At 39.5% G+C, this 18,359-nt stretch overlaps 1 protein-coding gene across 2 annotated transcripts in view; it reads right to left on the bottom strand.

Moving 5' to 3' along the window:
- The window catches only part of DNAH9 (dynein axonemal heavy chain 9), a 245,372-nt gene that overhangs the window by 101,205 nt on the left and 125,808 nt on the right, over nt 1-18,359 (bottom strand). For both annotated transcript variants that reach the window (XM_087709774.1, XM_087709773.1), the window contains exons 49-50: nt 14,218-14,478; nt 3,270-3,695 (exon numbers count right to left, since the gene is read on the bottom strand). In XM_087709774.1, the coding sequence (XP_087565900.1) occupies nt 3,270-3,695; nt 14,218-14,478 (687 nt within the window). The remainder of the gene's footprint in view (nt 1-3,269; nt 3,696-14,217; nt 14,479-18,359) is intronic.

Genomic DNA, 18,359 nt, shown 5'->3' with positions numbered 1-18,359 from the left:
TTCTTCTAGGCAAACCTCTGTACTTTGGGTCTGCACAGGACATCCCTCATCTCAGTTGCTCAGTTCACCTCAGTAAAGATGCTGCAGCTTCTGCTATAGGCCTTTCCTAGTAGCACACTTGATTAACATGCAGAATTGCTCTCATTTGAAATCTAGCAGAAACATTTTTATTACATTTTTTTTCTCTTTCTCTGAACTGTCTACTTTTCTCCCAGGATCTTTTTGTTTTGGCTTGGATATTGGGGGGGGGGGAATTTGTTTTTTAATAAGTCCACCTATGTAGTGGTTTATCATTTTTCCTTCTATCTCAAAAAAGTTTATCTCTGTCCCACAAACAGTCCAAATGAATAAGTAAAGCTCGTCTATCTCAACCGACTGGAAAAATGATTGAAGAGTACACCAGAGGAGCTATTTAAAAAGCAGTACAGTACAGTCTTTGTTTACCAACTGACTTGCACAGTGACTGTTCAAAACTATGAGGTGCTAAATAAAAAAACTTTGCAGCCAATCACAGCATCCCACAATCACATGATGACCATTCGTGTTCTTTGCAATCAGCTTGCAAAGGCAGAAATAAAATCATAAGTCATGGATATATGATTTTCTGCTAAACAATTGGATTGTTTAATGACTGGGCTGCGGGACTCAATTATGGTCACTGTAAAGAGCTATTCGTAAAGTAGGTAGTTTAATGGGTAGTTCAGGGAAAACATAATAATTTAAAAAATATATTAGTGAAATTCTACCTGCCATGAAAATATAATCACTAAACACTAATGCCATGACAGACCTTATGGAGGCACAGCTAGGAAAAGAAAGCCGTATTTTAAAGTTGGTTGCTGTGCCTGCATTTAGGTGCATTTTGATATTTCACCTTTATATGTATGTTTTTAATGCAACTTTGCATACATTTGGCTGTGCATACACATTTATAAATTTATGCATGTCCAGTAAGAATTGACCAAAAGAGGAAAATGAGAAGCAATTGTTTTCCTGGCATGGAAAACTCGGGGATCACAGCAGCGGGAAAACCTCACTATGAGGACCAGAGTTGCTGGAAGACTGGACTGAACATCTGGTAACTCGTTGCCAAAATGTCCCCATCCGAAAGAATTTTCTTCAACTATTTTATAATCTGGTGACCATCAACCCAGATGGACATCAGATGCTCTTCTGAGGAAATGTTTCATCTCTCTAGCTACCATTCACCAGTATGCATTCAACACAGCTTGCTTTGCTTTTTTCTATTCTTAACTTCATAATATTTCTACCTCTGTTTCTATCAGTTTAGACACAAGGAAATTGGGGATATCTTATAGCTTTAATAGCTGTACAGAAATAAAATATTGGCAGGCGTAGCTTGTTAAGTTACATTGTCCTTTGCATCTTCTACTGATTTCTGGCCGTTGATATAAAATTCCAGACATAAAAGTGCATGTATCAGTACTGTTTATAGCCTGAGTGAGCAAAACTGCTCATGGGAGTTATTTAGAAAGCCAAGCGGAAAGGCTCATGCAAAAATGGCTCTATTAGCTTTATTTCATGGGCTGAGAAGTGGCTTTCACAATGGGTCTCCCAATCTCTATCGCTCTAATTGATCATTTTTGCTACTTCACTGTAAAACAAAAGCAGAGTGTTCCCAAATTATTTAACTCCTGTGACAAAAGAAGTTAACAATTGATTTTTATCAGCCTTCACACCAACAGCTTAAAGTTAAGTGCCTCTAAATCATTTTAATACTGCTTGAACAATACTTGAGAAATAAACTTGAATTTGAAAAGGATATGTACTTTGTTAGTAGCGTTTGGAATGATTATGAACAGAATTGTTCCTAAAATCCCAAGCTACAATTTCTATAAGATAAATGTCCTTCCTCCCTTTCTAAAAGTACATGTGTGCACGTGTCTGTATGTGTGCTTGTCCAGTGTACAGTAACACAGATGCAAGCATACCATATAAATTAGCTCTGTCTTAAAACGTGAAGAAGCTTCTGACTTCTTCAAGCAGGACTCTTATTTGTGAAAAAGGTACTTTTGCACCACATGAAAGGACTTGTGTTGTTATACAAATGATGGCCCCTCCCTAACCTTTCCTCTGTACCAGTGGTGGGATTCAAAAGTTTTTACTACCGGTTCTGTGAGCATGGCTTGATGGGCCTGGCATGGCTTGGTGGGCACGGCAGGGAAAGAATACTGTAAAATCTCCATTCCCTTTCCACTCCAGGGGAAGGTTACTGCAAAATTCCCATTTCTTCCCAATCAGCTGGGACTCAGGAGGCAGAGAATAGATGGAGGCAGGGTTAGTCAGAGGTAATATTTACTGGTTCTCCGAACTTCTCAAAATTTCTGCTACCAGTTCTCCGGAACCCCTCTGTACCCCATCACATCCCACCCCAGATGCTTCAGAAGGAATTCTAATCTCCTGCTCCAGATTTGGGCGAACTGAATGGAAGATTCAGTTGGGGAGGGGGAGGAATATCTGTTCAACTAAAGATATCAATTCTGCTGAAATTCAGCCACAAATGCTTTGCTTAGCCTGGTTGACCAGTAAACAGCCTAGTAGACAGCCTACTATCAAACACAGTAGGAACAAGTATTTGGTTTCTACCTATCATGTAATTCTTAGAGTCACTGTCTATGTTTATAATACATAGATTTGATTTAATTTTAAGTAAAGTCAAAGTCCCACTCACAAAACTAACAAACATAATAGCCAACTCTGTGAAAATATTTCATGACCTTCCCTTCTCTAACATGCATCTTAACTACAAATACTATAGCAATAATTTCCAAAAGCCTTACAGCAAAACCTTAAGTGTCATTAAATAATCAATCACCTAGAGTTGGGATTGCTCACCAAATTGCTCTTGAGGCTGCAAATAATTGGAACTTTCTCTATGGCTAATGCATTTGAAGAATTTAAAATGTTAAGTCTAAAAAAGGCAGAACAATTTTGTGGTCAATTGCCACCACTTTTCTGGTCATTTTATGCTGCATTTTAACTACTCAGAAAACCCTCAACCTACGTAGTGTTTACTTCATGATTATTATTGTTTTAAAAAATTACTAATGTACAAGTATCACCCTGTTTTAAAATAAACCATGGTACTTTCTTTAGGCAAAATGCAGGGTGTTTTCCTGCAGCAGCTACTTATGCAAGAAGCCCATGTTTAAGGCTCTAGACAGTAACCGATGCCAAGAATTCCAAGGTGCAATGCTGATTTCAATTTGCACTTGTATCCCAGGTTGCTTTTTTGCATTCAGACTTACTGCAATTTTGGCTTTGATGTTAGTCAGCTTTTCCTGGGCATTAGCAAGCTCAGCATTGGCTTTGTTGAGAGCCTGACGTTTGGGCTCGACATCACAGTATACATTGTAAAAGCGCACAATGTTGATGACCCAGGAGCAGAGCCCAGAAGCTGCATAGGACTTTGATGCCACCAGTTCTGGGTTGAAGTCTGGATCCTGAAGATAAGGTTGTAAGGCTCGGAGGGTGTTCTCATGTATATTCTCTTTGTTGAAGTGAATCAAGGATTCTAGGAAGCCGTCAACCTTGGCCATGGCCATCTTAGCTGCTTTCCAGCTCCTGTCCTTGGGGACTTTACCACCCGAACCCATGAGTACCATCACGGCAGCAGTAACATTGCTGACAGCAGACGGTGGCGATCCAAATGACTTCAATTCTGTCAAATTGATCTGAAAAGGAAAAGAAAAAGCCAAGCCTGTGAGATGAAAATGAATGGGTTTTTTTTTCTTTTCTTACTTTTCTGGTAATGGAGTAACCTCTAGAGCTATTAATCGGAGAGAGAAGCTTTGAAGCCTGGGATGGCACTCTGCATTTTAAATATTATGACTCATGCTTTGTAAAGCAATGAATCCCTCTAGTGACTTGGGGCCATTACCCGCTTGTTAAGTGTGAGAACCAATCACATTTTTTTTGGCATTTCAGCCAAGTTGCAGGACACTGAAAAAGCCCAATTAGATTTCAGATTTACATGATATGGAAAAATAAGCATAACCAGAAAAAGATCAGCCTGGCCTGAAATCGACAATGTGTGTCTGCAGCTGCAGGAGGAGTTTAAACATGGACCTTAACTGAAAATTCTCAGAGAAATGTCTGCCTCGTGAATCTTTAGCCAGTATCAGTTAAAGTGATTTGAGTCATGAAGCATACCCTGTAGCTGTAATCATACTGGGAATAACGCATCAACAGCAACAAACCACATAGTGAAGCTGTTTCATGCCTATTCCCATGTACTTTTGATGAGATCAATCTTGCTGGCTGACCAGTCACTGAGCACAACTAGGATCCTTATGTGAATGTAGGCTTCACCTGGCAAGATAACAGAATATTTACTATGTCATGCTCTGACTTCTGAATCCATCTTCATACAATCAAATGGTATAGTATGATTTGACGAACTCAAAAGTATCTTAGGATTTGCTGACAAAATGTTTTTGACCAACTAGTTTATTTGAGGGGAATATTGAGAACCTGGATACTGAGGAAATCCATTCTCCATGCGTGGTCAAGGCTAAAGTATCACTGATTTCAGTGAGAGGCACCGAAGCTCAATCCTTCTGGTGAAATCTATAACAATTAAATGTACTCAATCAGACTAAGTTCTCAAGTCCTTTGTAAAGTCTTTTCTTGCTTGAATTTGTGTGTTTAGTTTCTTCCGTTACAGAACAAACGTTTGGCATATCAAACACATATGTGGCACTGAAACTTTGTCAGAGCTGGATCATGCAACATACTGACAAAGAAGCCATTGTAAAAACTCTTTATGTCCATATCAATGCAGTTGGTTCCCGCTTTTCATTAACTCCAGTAAAGCTATTAAAAAGAACTTATCATTTCAATATCGGAATATGACACACACAGTATTTCCCTAAAGCAATTAAAAAGAAACATTCAGCTGAAAATGGCTTGGGTAAGACCATTTCTGTCACACAATGGCAAGTTCCAAAGCAGAATCCTACCCACTACCCATCATGGGACCAACCCCAGAGTTTGCTAGACAGCAACCTTAAGAGAATGCAGATTTTTAAAGCCAATGGAAGCATTAGTATGGACCAGCTATTATGAGCAAATGCTATCACATCAAACCAAGAAGAAAGGCATATAACATGCTGCCATTCAACAGACATAAAAAATCTGGCAGAGCAAATGACACTCTACACAAGGATTCTTACTCTGATACTTACTGGACGTTGATATTTTTTTAAAAAAATAAATAAAACATTTTTAATGAAATCCATTTAAAAAACTGCTTTTGACCTGAGTGCCAGAGTAGGTTGTTAAAGAGTTTAGAAGGAAATCAAAGAATTTGAAGAAGCCACTGAAGCATTGAAATCCATCCTATTTCTGTGCATTTAATTTCTGTTTCTTAAGTACAGTATATTATTTGACTCAAATTTCTTCCTGCTTTTTTCAGGCAATTTTACTAACTTAAAGGTAAGGTAAAGGTTCCCCTCGCACATATGTGCTAGTCATTCCCGACTCTAGGGGGTGATGCTCATCTCCGTTTCAAAGCCGAAGAGCCCACACTGTCTGCAGACGTCTCCTTGATCATGTGGCCAGCATGACTAAACTCCAAGGCACACAGAGTGCTGTTACCTTCCCACCAAAGGTGGTTTCTATTTTTCTACTTGCATTTTTACGTGCTTTCTAACTGCTAGGTTGGCAGAAGCTGGGACACGTAACGAGAGCGCTAGGTTACGCAGCACTACGGATTCGAACCACCCGACTGCCAACTTTTCTGATCAATAAGCTCAGCGTCTTAGCCACTGAGCCACCGTGTCCCATTACTAACTTACCAAGGCTTATTTCTGTCTTCTAGAGTAAAAGCTATCCAATACTACCTAGTATCATCTATAAATTTGTTAGTTATTTCCGGCACTTCTTTCATCCAAGACATTAATAGAATTATGTAGAAGAGCAAAGGATGCAAAATTGAATCTCAGTGCCTCCCTTGATAAAGAACCTTTAGTGAGCATTCTTTGACTACAGTTTTCAATATAGATAGATGATAGATAGATAGATAGATAGATAGATAGAGAGAGAGAGAGAGAGAGAGAGAGAGAGAGAGAGAGAGAGAGAGAGAGAGAGAGATAGAGATGATAGAGATAGATACAGATACAGATACAGATACAGATACAGATACAGATACAGATACAGATACAGATATAGATATAGATATAGATTTAGATATAGATATAGATATATCATAGTGATTCCATCCACTCTTTGTTAATCAAATGCTGAAGTTATCAAATGGATGCAAAGTACCCATGTAGCCAGCTGGAGAATATAACAATCCCCATTCTGAACATGCATGCTTGCTTGCTTGCTGGATTCACTTGTCTGTTTAGTTATTTTACATTATTAATAACCTACCCCAATCCTAATGGAATCTGGCTAAGAACTGTAGACACTCATACATATTTGAATAGTATGGATACTGCAAGATACTAATTTGTAATAATTTGGACAAGCAGCATCATGTTGTTTTCACTATAAGCCTGGAGGGTGTTGCATTGATTGGTTAGGGTCAATGTCAGCATAAATCCTTTTCCCACTTCTCACCTCATCAGCAATTTTCAATTTAAAAACACCTGAGTGAACTTTTAATGGAGTAATAATATAAGCAGTGCATTGAACAATGTTTAAAATGGAAGACAATTCACCCAAGGTCCATCATTCTCAGCCAGTTTGCTAAATATTTGTGAATCTGAAGTCCCAGTATATCTACTGGGACACCATGGTGGAGAAGCCAATTTAGGTAAAGTCATTGCCCAAGAATTTGTCTAAATGATTTTAAAGAATTATGATCAGAGAATTGGACGCGAGCTCTGAGATTTCATCAACTCATGTGGATCTCTCAGTGATCTTGGGTTAATCCATTTCAGTTCTTTTTCAATAAAATGGAATAATAATGAAAAATGCATTGAGATGGAAAATTATAGTACGTATCATGTCTACACATGCAAACTTTTAGACATTTTAAAAAGCAGGTTAGAGGAACAACATTTCAAGTAAAAAATGTGCTGCTAGTTTGACTATTGGACGCATCATCCCTCACCCATCAAATTGTTCCTTCATGGAGCAGAATAGAGGAAGGATCATTTGGTGTATACTTTTCTTCTCTATTCTACTACTTCTCTAGATATAAAATATTTAAATGCAAAACAAACAAAAGCCATGCCTTTGGGACTGTCCATGCTAATTTTCCACACAATTGTTTTCAGTGGTTCTAGAAAGTTCCGCCCCTTTTGATATATAGATAATGCATACATTGCTTGCTAATCATATCTTGCTTGCTCCCTTGTTTCCTCTCTCCCTCCCTCCCCCCCCTTTATTGTTTTCCTGATGTTTAATAAATAAAAATCAAGCTATATAGTTTTGCTAGCTGAACTGAGTGAAATCTATGCTTCCTCTGATCTAGATTCAGGGATTGGCTAGAAATCACTAGAAGTAAAAATTATCCACAGCAATTTTCCAAAATAGACAATAGCACACAATCAAGACTGAATAAAGCACTTTACAGTCAGTGAATTCAATGCTCCCCAAGAATTTTGTTGCAGGTTGACTGAAATCTGTGAGAAAGTAAAGACCTCCTTTCAAGTCCAGCTGCAGTGAGTATTCATTTAGTTTTCAAATGGCTATATGCTTAAAGTTACAGATATGTGTAAAGAACCGTCTCTTGTACAAAACTGTAAATGGATGCCACACTGCAATATGAAAGGTTCTTTCTGGGATGCAGCTGTTGCATACTGCAGCTGGTACCAAAAGGTGTTGCTGCTAGCATCTACACATTCATATTGTTAATCCACCTGGATAATAGATTAACAAAATCAGAAATACAGCAAACTGCTGTCTTTGTGATCTTAACACAGATGTCACCGTTCCTTGCTAGAAAATAAATGAAAGTGTTTCGGCTCCAGGTAGACTCCACTGTCAGATAAATCACCCCAACTTTTGTTTGAGAGTGGCATTGCCAGAAGGATTTAGCTGAGATACATTTCAACACATTGTACTTGTAACTATTTTCCACCCGCACAACTCCATTTCAGGCAGAGGAGTAATTTAACAATACCGCTCAAACAGCTTTCACTGTAGGACTTCCTATATTCACCAGACATGACAGATGTACTAGAGTTCCACGGAATTACTGATTTAAGCCCAGGATCTTGGAGACTGCTGCCATTGCTTAATTCATCTCACACTGTCCACTTCTGAAGATAGTAGGACTTGGAGCATGTTCTAAAACAGGGGTGTCAAACTCACGTCATTATGTCGGCATCATGTGACATATCGGAATTTTTCCTCCTTCGTCAAACCAGGCAGGGGTGTGGCCAGCATGTGACGCATCTAGTTTGACATCCCTGCTCTAAAACCTCTTTCATCCTCTGGTCAATCAGAAAATTCCTAGGAAGCCCATGAAGGCAGCAGGTTTCTCTCACCATTGATAGCTTCATCTACCATAAATGTGTCCATCCTCCTTTAAAACCTCATAAAGGATAGCTCATCTGCAGCATTTCAAGCTATTGCAAGTACAGAGGAAATGAAAATGTCTGCCCTCTTGGGCTCATGTGCAACATCATGACCTAAGGAGATCAGGAGTGGGACTTGGTTTGATGCCACAATGCTGCTGTCATCACTCTGACTTCACTTGTCTCTTTTTTACACTTCCTCCCCACCAGATGCCACTGTAACTGACTGAGATGTGAATCTCCATTCATTATCTTTCCTAAATCATAGAGCTAAAAAGATTTACATCCTACTCCTTTATTATACATCATTGCTTTGTATTCTGTTTCTCTGATAATTTTCTATTGTTTCTGTCTTCTGAAATACAAATAAAACTAGGCCTAGATAGAGCTTCTCCAATGGTTTGTTCGATGCTGAGGTGACCATTTAGAAGTTCAGGAGAACAGACATATTTTGGGGCACTGGGGGTGGGAGGGAGGATTCACATTTTTGAGTAATTGGACATTCAAGTTCTAGCTAGGAAACTAGGACTTATTAAAGTAAATTTATTATTAAAGTTAAGATGTAACATGTGCAAGATGATTTTCTGTAAATCACACAAGCCAAGGGGGCTGATTGCTATATTTCCAGTGAAAAAGCAAAAATCTCTCAAAGAGGAAACAGGATCCTAGAAATGCACAATTGGCTATGCAAATATTATTGTTAGGAAAATTATGTGTTCCAGACAATGGCCTACACTACCTTCATAAAGGACTCTGAGAAGTGACTGGATATAGTACATTTTATAAAATGCTTGGCAGGCAGCTTGCCATTTTCATCAGGGTGGGATCAGACCATAATAAAAGGGAAGAGGGGCCAAAACTGGGCCCAAGAAAAGAGAACATTGAAAGAGGAATGAGAAGGCCTCATCAGGGACCAGACTTCTGCATCTACAATCCAGGTGGCAGTTAGTGGTATTCAGGTGTTCCTGTACCAATGCCCAGAGTAGGGGAAGTAAACAACTAGAAATCCTACTTTGAGAAGACAAATACGAAGCCAGGTGTGATGGTATGCATGATTGGCACATAGCAACAGAAGGCCACAGGAACAAATCTAAAAGAAAAGGGAAGGGGGAGTTGCATTTATGCATGTAAAGAAAAAAACATATCCTTGTATAGAAATATGTGAATCAGAGCACGGTAAGTATTTAGGTTAGAATAAAAGAGGTGGGGGAGGAGGCAATCAGATTGTGAGAATTTATTATAGACCACCTGGGCAGGCAGAAGAACAGATGAGGTCTTTCTGCATCAGTTGGCCAATCTTTCAAAAAGGCATGCAGTAGTGCTAATGGGAGGTTCAGTTATCCTGACATCTGCTGAGGATTTGCCAACAAATTATTCTCTTTCCTGACAACAACTTCATTTGTCAGAAGGTGGAAGGAAGAACAAAGAGTTCTGCTGCCCTGGATCTAAATCTCACTAACAAGGGGGGGGGGGAATTGGGTGAAGAAGTGAATGTGACTGCCACCCTGTGGGAAAGTATTATCCTCAAAGTTGTGGCATCAGATTGGAAGAGGAAGTGAAGAGAGTCAGATCTGTATATTGAATATTAGAACAGCAAATTCTGAAAATTCAAAATTTCAAATCCAAATTCCGAAGGAGAAAAGTATCCAGGAAGAATAGGATGTTCTAAGAAATCAGATCCTGAAGATGCCATTGCAAACAATTCCTATATGAATAAAAAAAATGGGGAAAATATAATAAGGCCAATACATGCAAAACTCTAAAAACTTTGAAAAGGGGGGGGCATGCTTAGAAATGGGAGGGAAAGCATATCATACATAAAAATTATGAGGTAATCTCCAATGCCTGTAGAAACTTTGCGAAAAATGTTAAAGCTCAGAATGAGCTGAGATTTGCAAGAAATACCAAAGGTAGCAAAGAAAAAAAAGAAATAATTTGAGTTTGTTAGAAATAATAAATCAAAGTGGAGAAGGTACATTGGAGATGGTGAAAAGCAAGATCTTCTTAACTACTATTTTGTGTCTGTCATCCCTCAGAAGGGAGCCCTTGTAGCAGATATTTTGATCTATTGCTCTGACCACTTTTGTACTCAAATTTCAGTTTCCCTATTGTACAATCTGTTTGTTAAGACACTGAAGTGGGCCTCAATTTTTGTAACTCAGTCCTACATTTATGCTTAATGACAATCCTTTTGGTGGTCAGAAAATGCCTTGATGCCTTGGCATGGCATGGCATGGCATGGCTTGGCATGGCTTAGCTGGGCATGGCTTGGCATGGCATGGCCTGGTTTGTGAGTTCCTGCTTAGTAGATCCCTTTCTGTAATCCAGGGCTGGCCAAGTTTCTTGACATTTCAATTAAATGTGCTAGTGAGGATTTATCTCCCCCAATATCATTCAGTTATGAATAAATAAACATGAGGCTGAAAATTATGGAGTTGTGATCCCCATATCTAAAAGGCATCTGCCTGGGTAGAAGCAACAGTATTCCAGTCCTAGGATGTCTAGCAGGTATTGTCTTCCTGACTTTATTTGAACTTCTAATAGCATCATCCAGATGTCCACTGTGGACCTAAAAGGAACTTAGGCTGAAATCAGCCAATAACTATAATAATCCAAACATGTTTTTATTTTGGCATTAATTTTTTAGCCAAGAAAGTATCTGCAGCAGGGTACAGATTCCCATAAAGCAGCAGGGTACCAAAGCCAGGTGAGAATATGAGGTGGGCGATCTTTTAAACAAACTGTTTTACAAAGCATCAGAGCATTAACAAGAAACTATTCCACACAGGTAGCAGTTGATTCCATTAGTTATGATTAAATTTATTAGATAGCAGTACAACTGCATGCTAAGCAATTGAAAGCTAAGTCCAAGCAATCTATTTCATTACCTCCTCCCCCTTCTCCTTTCCTGACAACCTGCATTTTTCATTACTTTTAGTTAAAAAGCAATGCTGATACTTTCCCCTGGTCCCCTGCTTCATTAAAAAGCACAGGAATACTAGATCTGGATTACTGGTTGAAACTTATGAATAAACACACATCCACAGCCAATCATTCATGTCAATTGATGGGCTAAACTCTCGGATGCAGGTGAGAAGGAGCATGTGGCGTTTAGTGTCTGCAAATGCTGCCACCTTCGTCTCCAGGGAAGCTTCAGGCTTCCCATTAATCTTGCCTTAATGAGATGTTGTACAGAAGCAAATGGAAAATTGCCACTGTTTCGTACTTTGCTTAGTTGCCACCTCTTTTTGTTTGTGTATTTGTTTCTCAGCTGCCTGGGTTTTCAGGGAGGGGTAGTTTAGCTGACTCATAACACAATCAAGGAACAATTCAGCTGATGAACAGTTAATGGAATATCAACATTGACTTAAGGAACTTCCCCACACCAGCCCTATTAAGCCCACTATAAAGTAGCAACTTTCAAATCACCTCCTCTTCCTATTATTGGCTGAAGTAGTTCACTGATGTAAAATGATCCCCAAATCACCTGCTCAAGTAATATTTGCAATGTTTTTTCCAAACTGACTCCCTGAATAGGAGCCTAATTTTAAAGCAAGATCTATTTGATAGTTTAGCTTGGGGAAGAGTTATCTATCAGGGATCCCCAAAAGTGGACCGGGGAAGTGGCAGCCGAGTGTACATATGCAGCTCCACTTATGTGCACACTGCACAGGTCCATTTATGCAAGCAGTGTGCATATGTGCTCACCACTTGTGTAAATGGAGCTGCACACACCACTCATGCCGAACTATCCTCCCTCCCCTCTGGCCGCAAAGCTGAAAAGATGGAGACTGTGCTGATCTAGATCATTCCAATTTCTGAAATGAGGTGTCTGTGTCCATGCCCACTAGATTATCTCAAACCAGTGAATTTTTCAGCTGTGGCCCACATAAATCATCCAAGTGGCCCAGAGCCTTCCCACCAGTTAGCTTTCTAAAACCCTGCTCAGTCACTCAGCGTCCAGTACTTGAGGGGTTGCAACAAAGAAGAAGGGGTCAATTTTTTTTACAAAACACCAGAGGGCAGGACAAGAAACAATGGTTGGAAACTAATCAAAGAGAGAACCTGGAATTAAGGAAAAACTTCCTAACAATGAGGACAATTAACCAGTGAAACACATTGCCTTCAGAAATTGTGGGCACTCCATCACTTGAGGTTTTTAAGAAGAGTCAGACAGTCACTTATCTAAAATGATATAGGTTCTCCTGCTTGAGCATGGGGCTGGACTAGAAGACCTCCAAGATCCCTTCCAACTCATTCTATTCCATTCCATTCCTGTCTCTGCTCACCCTCCCCATTCATCCCTTTGCCATTCAATTCCTTTGACATCTTACAGCTTCTCCAGCATGATGTCGCACAACTTCCATTTCTAACCAGAGTTCACTCTCAGTGGAGTTTGCAGACTGCAGCCCTCAATCATGTATCATGCCTCTCAGTGCCTGGAGCTCATGAGTCAGTTGTGCTAACAGGAAGGCGATGTAGGAGGCTGCCACTCTGCCCCCACTGCCTGCTTTCCGCAAAGGTCACAGAAGCAGTTTGTGCTTTACAGAATTATTTCTTTATGTTCACTGAGTTTGCTTTTGAGTTGCTTATCATGCTACGTTGTCTTTACTGATTCACGAAAAATGAATCAGTGGTTAAAAACAGGCTCGCTTAAGTGTACCTTGTCAAGTTGAGTCGTAAGACTCATCCTGGTGAATGGGTCTTGAGTTCAAGACTATGAATCCGTGTATAGCTATGTGATGTGGAAATAAGGTCTTTAATTGACAACCCACAAAGAAAGGTGTGAATGGGAAACATCATCAACATCTAAAAAATTCATTGGGATGGAGAAACATTCAACTCCAGTTCTGTGCATTTTATGTTATGAAAGTGTGCAAATGATGCTGCTGTTGCTACTGAATGTCACAAAGTACATAAAACAATTAAAATGCACATCGAGAAGTCCAGCTTTAAATGTTAAGTCCATGAGCATAAAGAATTATGATTCTGGATAGCAATAGCACTTCACAGTGCTTTACAGCCCCCTCTAAGTGGTTTACAGAGTCAGCCCATTGCCCCCAACAATCTGGGTCCTCATTTTACCAACCTTGGAAGGATGGAAGGCTGAGTCAACCTTCAACTTGGTGAGATTTGATCTGCCAAACTGCTGGCAGCTGGCAAGCGGTAGAAGTAGTATGCATTACCACACTCTAACCACTGCACTACCGCAACTCTTAGTCCTCGACTTCATTTAGCAACCTTTTGAAATTACTTCAGCACTGGAAAAAAGTGACTTACAGCTGATCCTGATATACTTAAGACCATCATAGCATCCCTATTGTCACATCATCAAAATCCGAGGACTTGGCAACCATCGTGTATTTCTGCCAGTTGCAACATCCTGGGGTTCCTGTGATCGCCATTTGCAACCTTGCCAGTTGGTTTCCAATGAGCAAAACCAATGGGGAAAGTTAGATTCGCTTCATGACTGTGTGTCTCAGTAAACTCAGTCAGTTTTGCCGTGGTTGTTTAACAACTACAGCAAAAAAAGGTTCTAAACTCAGGCACGAATCACTTATCAAGCACATTGCTTAGTGACAGAAACTGTGATTGTTAGTTGAGGACTACCTATATATGAAACCCAAGCAGGTTTTTTTTTCCTGAACTAAGGATGAGTTCATAATTAAATAATAAAGAGAAGCAGGATATTAGGGAACATTACTCCACCCTCCTTATGTACCCTATTCAACGTGTTCAGAGCTTGCTGGGCAGCAGCAAGGGCTGGTTCAGCTTGTGCCAAATCTTTCTCACAGTCCTTCTGTTTCTGCTGGACCTCCTCGGTAATCAAGGCCACCTTCTGCTCCTCCTCATCAGCAATGGCCTTCTCCTTACTGACTTTCTCTGTCTCTGTGCCCACCACCTGGATGAGCTGGTCGGCATCTTCGTTCTTTTGCTTCAGGTCCACCTCCTGAGCTGCCAGTTTGGCCTTCAAATCATCTACCTGGAGCAAAGACGAAGGAAAGCCAGTCAGGAATCATTACACACCAAACACACACACACACACACACACACACACACACACACACACACACACAAGGATGCAAGGTTCAAATGAAAAAAAAGATTTTTTTCTCTACAACCAACAGAAGTGAATAAAATCATGCATTATAACACCAAGGTAACTTATAAAATACTAAGATCTTAGCATTTTAACAAATAAACAGGGTTAGAAGAATATTTTGTGATTTCTAAAAAATGATAATGCTTTTAAATTCGAAATTGTCGTGTGTGTGTGTGCACGTGCGTACATATCAATCTTGTTAAAGTCAGTGACTGGTAAAATATACCAGTATGCTAAAACCATAAACAACCTTTAAAAAAAAAATGAAAGGTCTATTATTGAGGTCCTAACACTTAAAGGGATAGTTTCATAACATAATGGAGGTCAAAAATAATTTGCAACTCCCCTAGAGATGGTATGGTTCCTGCCCAACAGTAAGAAGCAAATGAAGTCGTCTTCCCAACTAGTGAGAGTACTAGTAGAAAGTGCAGTTATAAGGACAGGATGCAAGTTGCTATAGAAATGCATAAGCTTAAAAGTTTCAGGTTCCTCCAGGATGGCTTCGCTCTGCAAAAGGGTCATTAATAACACTTTCCCTCCAAGATTGCAAAGGGCAAGGCATTAAAATGAGCTAAGAAAAAAGCTTGTCAACCTCCTGGACAGGTAATATTGCATAGATAATTTGTGGTGTGAATGGTTTCCTATTTATACGTTGCCAGAATCAGTGACCCAATTCGCCCTGCTCTACTTGGAAGGCTACATCAAATGCCTGTTGCCGAGTTGCATCTCTAGCTCTTGGAAACCTCTCAGCCAAGAGAGCTGCACTTGAGAAGCCTCACTGGCATAAATTTTCCAGGAAGAGGAAAATTTATCAAGTAGGCTCGTAGCAGTCAGAGAGTCACTAGAAAAGTGAAAACTAAGCCAAAAATAAATCAGTGTTTGCCAGCCTTGGATTCCAGGGAGATCATTCTGGTTTTTAAACTTGAGTGCTACTGTTGGAGACAGCAAAGTACTTGGAATAATGTTCTTAGGAATCTGGACTAGGTAATGTCTAAGTTATTCTTAAGTTATTCTAATAGGATTTATTTATTTTTTACTTCTGATTTACTTCTTTTACTTATTTCTCAAATTTATACGGCCACCCATTTGTTCTGAGCAGCTTACAACAAAGCCTGCTACTAAAACCTACTACAAATCAATTTGAAACATGAGGGGTTATTGGTGCTCTCTGAGCTTTTGCAGACCTTCCATTGCCCAAACTAGGTAACGTCATCAGCACCAATGGAGAAAGGAAGAGAACCACCAAAACAATGCCTCCCACTCCCAATCTCTGAAGTTGATCCAGAAGAATAGGGATCCAGAAGGATCAGGACAGTGTGACACCCCCTGCATCCTGAGCCACACAAATGTGTCTAATGCTATCTCTGTTCTGTAACCCACAGAAAAATGTAAAAAGGATGGACTGGATGGAGAGAGGGAAGATATATTACCAAGGCAACAAACAGATAAATGTGGCTTAAGCCCATATGAAGTTAAAGATTTATGATAATGTCTAAGATATACATTCCCCCCCACACATACACACACAACTCACATGAAGATAAAAGGGGGAGGAGGGAAGGAACATTCAGACTTGTAAGATTCTCTTACTACATGGCGCCATGCCCATGATATACAGCTTTGCTGAACAGTTAATCTGTTCTCCAGTCCCGTTCTTCTGATACAAGGCATATTTACTCTTTGTTTGGAGGAATGGGATAAGCACTTCAATCAGCAAAACTCTGTGGCAGCATTTCGTGTATTTATAGATCTTTGGACAATGGAGGGGGGGGCGGGATGAAGGAACACTTTTTCTTCCCATATTTCAGATACAGCTCATAACTTTCAGACTGAGTAAAATAACATTGTGATGGTGAATGTGTATATGAATAGAGCGTTTATCAGGTTTTAAATATTCTGATGAGGCATTGAGTTTTTGATTTGTAAGGCTCTACCAAATCCATAGATCAGGTACACGAAAAGAGAATCTAAAGTTGCCATCACCTCTTTCTCTCCTTGTAAGAAGAGACACAATATAGAAAGAATATAGAAAGAAAATCATATTTTTAAAATTTCCACAAAGCTGCAGAGCATACAGTAGGTTTAACAACAAAAGGAGGAAGGCCAGTGATTTAAAAATGCACGATTTTTCTATTCTGTTAAGAATGGATGTAAGAAAAGGCAACAGAGTAAAAGTATTGGTCTTATGGACAGAAATTCTAGGGAAAACTTTTCCAGAACAAAGCAAACTCTGACAATATTTATGCTCAAATAACATAGTACATGTCACTGTATGTGAAAATACTTGTCCAATATTTTTTTTGTTTTTGTTTTAAAGAGATTATCCCAGTGGGGAGCAATTTGTGAGCATAGAAGCAGCAGGAACAGTGACACTTCTGCTACCTGGCTTAATGTTTTCAATTCACTGAATAAGGCTGGGGTTTTTTTTTACCCCCTGAGTAAGTTTCAAATGTATATTTGTGTCTGCAAGTGTGCACTAAAGGCAGACAAAGACATTCAAGACTCCAGGATTGAGAAATGATGGGAGTGAACATGGAATTGCCCTTCCTCTATATCACCCCTCTGCTCCCAAGTATTACCCTCAAAATTGCATCTCTCATTTGGAAACAAATATTATCAAAAGAAACGTATATCCATTGGCTTATTTAACACACTTTACTAAACCATAATGTACCTTGGTTGGGACTTAATTAAGGCAAAAGCTGTCACTGTGATGTATAAACCAAGGTTTATGGGGAGTGAATTATGACTCCAACTAACAAACCTAAGAGTTTGGAATAAATTCTCCTATCAACTATATAAAAAGTCTTCAAATTGGAGCTCTAACTTACAAAAAAAAGGACTATTGAGAATCATTCCTAGGGCCGATTCTGCTTTGAGGAAGATTTGGGCAAGTGTTCCTTTGGAGCAGTTTCTACACATGCCAGAAGAAGCTTCAGTTGAAGCAAAGCAGCTTACTCCGTCTGATCAGCCCAATGGTTCTCCGACACAGAGCAATTCACTGCACTGAAATAGCAACACACACGGTGAAGCATGCCATCAAGGGAGACTGACTATTAGCTGCTCAGGTTTAAGAAATGTTAAGGAAAGTAGTCAGTAAGTAAAAGGCAGAGACTAGGCTTCGCTCATGTTATGGTTTTGTGTTAATCTGGTTAACAGCTCAACTTTGTCATCGCTGTTCACAAGTTGGTTTTTTTCCTGGGTTTAACAACATCTGCACACACAAAGAGGCTAACTAGTAACCAAGGCAACGCAAGCCTTTTTTTTTTTTTAAGGATAGAAATAACATACAAATCCAAAGATATTCCTCCTGGAAGCTCCCTCTCTTTAGGCAGAGCTGGGAGAACTGAAGCAAATCATCTCACTTGACTCAGTAGAGATGATCCGTAATAATCACCAAATTGTAACTAATTAATGTGTACAGTTTGCTTTGTTAGAGAAAGGGGGATATCTGCTTGCTTTAAGAAACCTTAGATGGAAAGGCGAAGGAAAAGCACGAAGCGTTTAAGCAAGCCTTGTGATTCGGTGTGTATAGAAAGAAAACCCATACTCTAAATTAAGAGCTTGAAGGAGAATGCCAGCATGCCTTTTAAATTCCAATTGTCTGTGCCAAACGCCAGGACATAATATACTACATCAGAAAGTTTGACAGTTAATTGGTAAAGCAGGAGAGTGTAGAGCCTACAGTGCAATTATTTTTTTTTAAAAAAAAGAAAAGCAGCACCAACAAGTTGCCACACATACAGAAAGACTAGTACAAG

The sequence above is a fragment of the Thamnophis sirtalis genome, unplaced genomic scaffold (assembly GCF_051295495.1).
Source record: "Thamnophis sirtalis isolate CommonGarterSnake01/CBP01778 unplaced genomic scaffold, rThaSir2_p1.2 scaffold_3, whole genome shotgun sequence".
In the NCBI taxonomy this organism is placed as follows: Eukaryota; Metazoa; Chordata; class Lepidosauria; order Squamata; family Natricidae; genus Thamnophis; species Thamnophis sirtalis.
The sequence above is the reverse complement of the archived record's forward strand: the minus strand, read 5'-3'. Positions and strand labels throughout refer to the sequence as shown.